At 47.0% G+C, this 9,225-nt stretch overlaps 1 protein-coding gene across 1 annotated transcript in view; it reads right to left on the reverse strand.

Annotated features, from left to right (window-relative positions):
• Positions 1–362: 362 nt before the first annotated feature.
• The window catches only part of LOC137606467 (proline-rich protein 7), a 10,562-nt gene continuing 1,699 nt past the window's right edge, over positions 363–9,225 (reverse strand). Inside the window, exons 2-3 of the mRNA XM_068331723.1 lie at positions 2,259–3,152; positions 363–1,383 (exon numbers count right to left, since the gene is read on the reverse strand). Of these exons, the coding sequence (XP_068187824.1) occupies positions 830–1,383; positions 2,259–2,592 (888 nt within the window). The 5' untranslated portion in view covers positions 2,593–3,152 and the 3' untranslated portion in view covers positions 363–829. The remainder of the gene's footprint in view (positions 1,384–2,258; positions 3,153–9,225) is intronic.

Genomic DNA, 9,225 nt, shown 5'->3' on the forward strand with positions numbered 1-9,225 from the left:
TGTGTGTGTGTGTGTGTGTGTGTGTGTGTGTGTGTGTGTGTGTGTGTGTGTGTGATACAGGGGCCTGTACTCACTATTACATATATATATATGCATGCGTTTGAATCAGTAGCTAGAGTGTGCGTTCTTAATTTCCTTTCGGGGATCAAACCAGTATATAAAATTAAATTAAATGTTGTTTGCAGGTTAATGTTGTTTACAGGTTAATGTTGTCGCGATGAGGGCCTGCAGGGAGGGGGCTGCCATTCGGATTTTTCCCAGCATGCCCTGTTTTTGAGGATGTGTTGGTACAACACGCGTGAATCATGTTCACATGACTCATGTGTGACTCCAATAAATACAAAGAATTATTAGACAAAAAAACTTTAATGAGAAACTCCTGATGTGTAAAAACAGAACGACACGATTCTGCTTTCAGGACCCCCCCCCTTAAGGTGGAAAAACTCAAATAATGACCATCAATCAGTTACCAATCAATCCTGAGCACGTGGACGGGTCAGCTCTGGAGCCAGAGGACCAATCAGAGCCCAGAGGACCAATCAGTGTCCTGCAGGGCTGCGACCCCCCCACACGTGTTGAACAAGCTGAACAGAGCAGAGGAAACAACGGAGCTCTTCGTGGGCAACACTCTGTTCCGGGCGCCATGGCAACAGCCGGCTGGGCCAATCGCTGTTCAGCTCTGAGAGACGAGCGAAACGAGAGGGAGGCAGGTTGCTGGTTCTATTCTCTCCTCTGCCCTCGCTGGGCTCTGTCGTCACCATGGCGACAGGCTCTAAAACGGTGTTCCATCCGTCAGGTGACCTGAAGCAGGGGGGCGGGATCGTCCGGTCTAGACAGCGGTGCTCCGCCCCAGCAGGGGGCAGGCTGTCGGCAGACCACAGCTGCCCCCCAGCCCCCGCAGTCCATGCACCCCCCCTCTGAACCCATGCGGCCCCTCTGGCTGTCCTTGAGTCCCACCTTGAAGTCCTTGGATGTTTCCTTGGAGTCCTTGTAGAGCCCTGGGAGGCTCACGGCGGGGCATGGTCACCATGGCAGCAGCCCGCATGGAGCCGGCCCCCAGGGGGGTCAAGTGGTTGTGGTTCAGGTCAATGTTGGACAGCAAATGACCCAGAGAGTCCCAGCGATGGGAGGACGGGAGGCGTATGAGGGAGGAGTAACCCCTCTCAGGGAATACGGGGGGGGGCGCCTTGCTGGTCTTGGATATGAAGACTGGAACAGGATCTGGCAGTTCTCTGGGAGGGTGCAGGAGAGTCGCTTGGGGCTGTGCAGGCTTGAAGTAGGTGCCCCCCCGGGGGTCGGACAGGACCTCACTATAAGGGGGAGGAGGATCTTCCATGAGGACCGCCTCTTCGTAGCAGGGGGGCTTCACCAATGCGTCTGTACCTGAAAAAGAGAGACGGACGAGTCGACACAGTCCTGAAGGCAGAAGATCCTGTAAGACCGTGGACCGTTACGTCAACCGTTACCTGAAAAGTTACGTCAACCGTTACCTGAACCGTTACGTCAACTGTTACGTCAACCGTTACCTGAACTGTTACGTCAACCGTTACCTGAACTGTTACGTCAACCGTTACCTGAAAAGTTACGTCAACCGTTACCTGAACCGTTACGTCAACTGTTACGTCAACCGTTACCTGAACTGTTACGTCAACTGTTATGTCAACCGTTACATCAACCATTACCTGAACCTTTACTTCAACTGTTACGTCAACCATTACGTTAACCGTTACGTCAACTGTTACGTCAACCGTTACCTGAACCGTTACGTCAACCGTTACGTCAGCCATTACCTGAACCGTTACGTCAACTGTTACCTGAACCGTTACGTGTACACACTGCAGACAGTGTGTTGTACTTCGCTATAACGGCCCCATGGGGCTGTGACACACACACACACACACCACGGGGCCTCTCTCTGTCTGCATCTGAGCACTCCATCAGTTCAGTGGGAGGGGTCAACAGCTAATGTCCAATCACTGCTCCAGTTAGACTACCTGTCTGTTATCGATGGCAACGAGTCCTTACCCATAATCCAATGCACATAATGTGAGTTCTCTGTTCCCCTAACTGATGAGAAAACAATGAGGCTTCAAACTCAAACTTGTGGAGAACGAACGGACGAACTGACGAACGAACGGACGAACGGACGGACGAACGAACGGACGGACGGACGGACGGATGAACGGATGAATGAATGATTGAGTTAGGGTTAAGATGTGAAACTGCGGGGTTTTCAGAACACGAAACACAGTCGTTACCTGGCATGCTAACCCAGTTAGCTTGTGGCATGGAGAGGGGAACCTGAAGAGGCAGGAGGGGGGACAGGGCCCGAGGTGGGCCGAAGTGGGGCGTCTCCCTGGGTGCAGGTGGCGGTGGGGCTGGTGGGGGCGGGGGGCACTCTGCTGGGCTGCAGCTCAGACGTTCCATCTCCACGTTCCGGAGGCACTGCTCCCGGAGCTGCTCCTCCTGGCGGCGCTTCAGCCGGCGCTGCAGGAGGCTGCAGAGGCAGCACAGCATCACCACCGCGGCCCACACCAGCCAGAAGCCGGCGAAGCAGGCCAGGAAGGTGGAGGTGCCCTGTGACATCACCATGCTGCTGGGGGCCCGGGTGGTTCAGGCGACGGGGGGGGTCCGGACGGGCTCGTCTGTCTGACGGCCACAGGCATGAACACGATTCCCACCTGTGGGCCGTAGAGACGGGGGGCGTCCGCACCTGACCTGACGGCCGCCGGGGAGACGTTAGGTCCTGGAAAAGGTTCTAAAGAAGTTCTCAAATGTTCTGAAGAGATTCAAGTCCAGAGGAGGTCCAGCCGGTGAGCACGTTCTCTGGAAGGATCACGAGTCTGGACGGTCTCACCGCAGGTCTGTCGTTCCTTCAGAGCGCTGCAACACAACCGACCCAACCGTCCTAACCGACACAACCGTTCCAACCGATGCAAACCGCTGCAGGTTCTACAGGTGAGTGGAGCTCAAACAGCAGCAGGTGTGAAGCCTCATTGACCTTTGACCTCAGTGACAGTTCAGATCAATATTCCAGTCTCCAGGAACATTCAATCACAGCAGAGGAGGGGGAATGGACGTCAGTAGTCCATCTTCACCGGGGGGGACTCCTCCTCTTAGATCTCTATAGAACCCCTCAGCCCCACGAGGTTCTGCAAAGACACAGACAGGAGATGGTGGTCAGTTATCAGAGGACAGATTGTTCACGACTATATACAGTGTTCACATCCATTTACAATGTTCACGACTATTTAAAATGTTCTGGTCTATTTATAGAGCGTTCACGACTATTTACAGAGCGTTCATCACTATTTACAGAGCGTTCACGACTATTTAGAGCGTTCATGACTATTTACAGAGCGTTCACGACTATTTAGAGCGTTCATGACTATTTATAGAGCGTTCATCACTACAGAGCGTTCATGACTATTTACAGAGTGTTCATCATTATTTACAGAGCCTTCACGACTATTTACAGAGCGTTCATAACTTTTTACAGAGCGTTCACGACTACAGAGCTTTCACAACTATTTACAGAGCGTTCACGACTATTTACAGAGCATTTATCACTATTTACAGAGCATTCACTACTATTTACAGATCGTTCATCACTATTTACAGAGGATTCACGACTATTTACAGATCGTTCATCACTATTTACAGAGCGTTCACGACTATTTAGAGCGTTCATGACTATTTACAGAGCGTTCACGACTATTTTAGAGCGTTCATGACTATTTACAGAGCGTTCATCACTATTTAGAGCGTTCATGACTATTTACAGAGCGTTCATCACTATTTACATAGCGTTCATGACTATTTACAGAGCGTTCATCACTATTTACAGAGCGTTCACAACTATTTACAGAGCGTTCATAACTTTTTACAGAGCGTTCACGGCTACAGAGCTTTCACGACTATTTACAGAGCATTCACGACTATTTACAGGGCATTTATCACTATTTACAGAGCATTCACGACTATTTACAGATCGTTCATCACTATTTACAGAGCATTCATGACTATTTACAGAGCGTTCACGACTATTTACAGAGTGTTCATGACTTTTTACAGAGCGTTCACGGCTACAGAGCTTTCACGACTATTTACAGAGCATTCACGACTATTTACAGGGCATTTATCACTATTTACAGAGCATTCACGAATATTTACAGATCGTCCATCAGTATTTACAGAGCGTTCATGACTATTTACAGAGCGTTCATCACTACTTACATAGCGTTCACGACTATTTACAGAGCGTTCTCGACTATTTAGAGCGTTCATGACTATTTACAGAGCGTTCATCACTATTTAGAGCATTCATGACTATTTACAGAGCTTCTTCTTCTTTTCCTTTCGGCTTTTCCCTTCAGGGGTCGCCACAGCGAATCAATTTCCTCCATCTAGCCCTGTCCTTTGCATCCTCTTCTCTCACACCAACTACCTTCATGTCCTCTTTCACTACATCCATAAACCTCCTCTTTGGTCTTCCTCTAGGCCTCCTGCCTGGCAGTTCAGAACTCAGCATCCTTCTACCAATATATTCACTATCTCTCCTCTGGACATGTCCAAACCATCTCAGTCTGGCCTCTCTGACTTTATCTCCAGAACCTCTAACATGTGCTGTCCCTCTGATGGACTCATTCCTGATCCTATCCATCCTGGTCACTCCCAGAGAGAACCTCAGCATCTTCATCTCTGCTACCTCCAGCTCTGTCTCCTGTCTTTTCCTCAGGGACACTGTCTCTAGACCAAACAACATCTCTGGTCTCACCACAGTTTTGTACACCTTTCCTTTCATTTTAGCTGAAACTCTTCTATCACACATCACACCTGACACTTTCCTCCACCCGTTCCATCCTGCCTGGACACGCTTCTTCACCTCTTTTCCACACTCTCCATTGCTCTGGACTGTTGACCCTAAGTACTTCAAATCCTCCACCTTCTTGATCTCTTCTCCCTGTAACCTCACTCTTCCACTTGGGTCCCTCTCATTCACACACATGTACTCTGTCTTACTGCGGCTAACCTTCATTCCTCTCCTTTCCAGGACAAACCTCCACCTCTCTAGCTTCTCCTCCACCTGTTCCCTGCTCTCACTACAGATCACAATGTCATCTGCAAACATCATATCCATGGAGATTCCTGCCTAAGCTCGTCTGTCAGCCTGTCCATCACCATAGCAACAAGAAGGGGCTCAGAGCTGATCCCTGATGCAGTCCCACCTCCACCTTGAACTCCTCTGTCACACCTACACACACCTCACCACTGTCTTACAGTCCTCATACATGTCCTGCACCGCTCTAACATACTTCTCTGCCACTCCAGACTTCCTCATACAATACCACAGTTCCTCTCTGGACACCCTGTCATCAGCTTTCTCCAGATCTACAAAAACACAATGCAGCTCCCTCTGGCCTTCTCTGTACTTCTCTATCAACATCCTCAAAGCAAATACTGCATATGTAGTACTCTTTTTTGGCATGAAACCATACTGCTGCTCACAAATGTTCACTTCTGCCCTTAGTCTAGCTTCCACTACTCTCTCCCATAACTTCATTGTATGGCTCATCAGCTTTATTCCTCTGTAGTTGCCACAACTCTGCACATCTCCCTTGTTCTTAAAAATGGGCACCAGCACACTTCTCCTCCATTCCTCAGGCATCTTCTCACTATCTAAGATCCTGTTGAACAACCCAGTCAGAAACTCTACTGCCACCTCTCCTAGACACTTCCATACCTCTACAGGTATATCATCAGGACCGACTGCCTTTCCACTCTTCATCCTCTTCAGTGCCCTCCTCACTTCATCCTGACTAATCTTTGCTACTTCCTGGTCCACAACAGTCACCTCTTCTAGTCTTTGTTCTCTCTCATTTTCCACGTTCATCAACTCTTCAAAGTGCTCTTTCCATCTTCCCATCACACTACTGGCACCTGTCAATAGACTTCCATCCCTATCCTTAATCACCCTAACCTGCTGCACGTCCTTCCCATCTCTGTCTCTCTGTCTTGCCAACCAGTATAGATCAGTCTCTCCCTCCTTACTGTCCAACCTAGCATACAAGTCATCATAAGCTTCTTGTTTGGCCTTTGCTACCTCTACCTTCACCTTACGCTGCATCTCCCTGTACTCCTGTCTACTCTCCTCAGTCCTCTCAGTGTCCCACTTCTTCTTAGCTAACCTCTTTCTCTGTATACACTCCTGTACCTCCTCATTCCACCACCAAGTCTCCTTATCTACTTTCCTTCCAGATGACACACCAAGTACTCTCCTACCTGTCTCCCTGATCACATTAGCTGTAGTTGTCCAGTCATCTGGAAGCACCTCCTGACCACCCAGAGCCTGTCTTAACTCCTTCCTAAAAGTCATGCAACACTCTTCCTTTTTCAGCTTCCACCATTTCGTCTTCTGCTCTGCCTTTGCCCTCTTGATCTTCCTCACCACCAGAGTCATCCTACACACCACCATCCTATGCTGTTTGGCTACACTCTCACCTACCACTACTTTGCAGTCGCTGATCTCTTTCAGGTTACACCGTCTACACCAGATGTAGTCTACCTGTGTGCTCCTACCACCACTCTTATAGGTCACTCTATGTTCCTGCCTCTTCTGGAAGAAAGTATTCACTACAGCCATTTCCATCCTTTTTGCAAAGTCAACTACCATCTGTCCTTCTGCGTTCCTCTCCTGGATACCAAACCTGCCCATCACCTCCTCATCACCTCTGTTTCCTGCACCAACATGTCCATTGAAGTCTGCTCCAATGACAACTCTCTCTGTTCTAGGCATGTTCTGCATCACTTCATCAAAGTCCGAGCAGAATTTCTCCTTCTCCTCCAGCTCACATCCTACCTGTGGAGCATACCCGCCAACAACATTGAACATCACACCTTCTATTTCTAGCTTCAGACTCATCACTCTATCCGACACTCTTTTTACCTCCAGGACATTCCTAACAAACTCCTCCTTCAAGATAACTCCTACTCCGTTTCTCTTCCCATCTACACCATGATAGAACAACTTGAACCCTGCTCCTAAACTTCTAGCCTTGCTACCTTTCCACCTGGTCTCCTGGACACACAGTATGTCTACCTTCCTTCTCTGCATCATGTCAACCAACTCTCTACCTTTTCCTGTCATAGTTCCAACATTCAACATCCCTACTCTTAGTCCTATACTCTTGGTGTTCCTCTTCTCTTTCTTCGAGCGAACGCACTTTCCTCCTCTCCTTCTTCGACCAACAGTAATCCAATTTCCACCGGCGCCCTGTAGGTCAACAGCGCCGATGGCGGTCGTTGTTAACCCGGGCCTCGACCGATCCAGTATGGAAGTCATAGGTTTGATTCGCATGTTTGATTTGGCAAAAGTTTTACGCCGGATGCCCTTCCTGACGCAACCCTCTGTATTTATCCGGGCTTGGGACCGGCACAATGAGACACTGGCTTGTGTCCTCTTGCGGCTACATTCATGACTATTTACAGAGCATTTATCACTATTTACAGAGCGTTCACGACTGTTTAGAGCGTTCATCACTATTTACAGAGCGTTCATCACTATTTACATAGCGTTCATCACTATTTACATAGCGTTCATGACTACTTACAGAGCGTTCATCACTATTTACAGAGCGTTCATGACTATTTACAGAGCGTTCATGACTATTTACAGAGCGTTCATCACTATTTACAGAGCGTTCACGACTATTTACAGAGCATTCATAACTTTTTACAGAGCGTTCACGGCTACAGAGCTTTCACGACTATTTACAGAGCATTCACGACTATTTACAGGGCATTTATCACTATTTACATAGCGTTCATGACTATTTACAGAGCGTTCACACTATTTAGAGCGTTCATGACTATTTACAGAGCGTTTATCACTATTTAGAGCGTTCATGACTATTTACAGAGTGTTCATGACTATTTACAGAGCGTTCATCACTATTTACAGCGTTCATGACTATTTACAGAGCGCTCATGACTATTTACAGAGCGTTCACGACTATTTACAGAGCGTTCATCACTATTTACAGAGCATTCATGACTATTTAGAGCGTTCATGACTATTTAGAGCGTTCATGACTATTTACAGAGCATTTATCACTATTTACAGAGCATTCACGACTATTTACAGATCGTTCATCACTATTTACAGAGCATTCACGACTATTTACAGATCGTTTATCACTATTTACAGAGCGTTCACGACTATTTAGAGCGTTCATGACTATTTACAGAGCGTTCACGACTATTTAGAGCGTTCATGACTATTTACAGAGCGTTCAACACTATATACATAGCGTTCATGACTATTTACAGAGCGTTCACGACTATTTAGAGCGTTCATGACTATTTACAGAGCGTTCACGACTATTTAGAGCGTTCATGACTATTTACAGAGCGTTCATCACTATTTAGAGCGTTCATGACTATTTACAGAGTGTTCATGACTATTTACAGAGCGTTCATACTATTTACAGAGCGTTCACGACTATTTAGAGCGTTCATGACTATTTAGAGCGTTCATGACTATTTACAGAGCATTTATCACTATTTACAGAGCATTCACGACTATTTACAGATCGTTAATCACTATTTACAGAGCATTCACGACTATTTACAGATCGTTCATCACTATTTACAGAGCGTTCACGACTATTTAGAGCGTTCATGACTATTTACAGAGCGTTCACGACTATTTAGAGCGTTCATGACTATTTACAGAGCGTTCAACACTATATACATAGCGTTCATGACTATTTACAGAGCGTTCACGACTATTTAGAGCGTTCATGACTATTTACAGAGCGTTCACGACTATTTACAGAGCATTCACGACTATTTACAGATCGTTCATCACTATTTAGAGAGCGTTCACGACTATTTAGAGCGTTCATGACTATTTACAGAGCGTTCACGACTATTTACAGAGCGTTCATCACTATTTAGAGCGTTCATGACTATTTACAGAGCGTTCATCACTATTTACAGAGCGTTCACGACTATTTACAGAGCATTCATAACTTTTTACAGAGCGTTCACGGCTACAGAGCTTTCACGACTATTTACAGAGCATTCACGACTATTTACAGGGCATTTATCACTATTTACATAGCGTTCATGACTATTTACAGAGCGTTCACGACTATTTAGAGCGTTCATGACTATTTACAGAGCGTTTATCACTATTTAGAGCGTTCATGACTATTTACAGAG

The sequence above is a fragment of the Antennarius striatus genome, chromosome 13 (genome assembly GCF_040054535.1).
Source record: "Antennarius striatus isolate MH-2024 chromosome 13, ASM4005453v1, whole genome shotgun sequence".
NCBI classification, from domain to species: Eukaryota; Metazoa; Chordata; class Actinopteri; order Lophiiformes; family Antennariidae; genus Antennarius; species Antennarius striatus.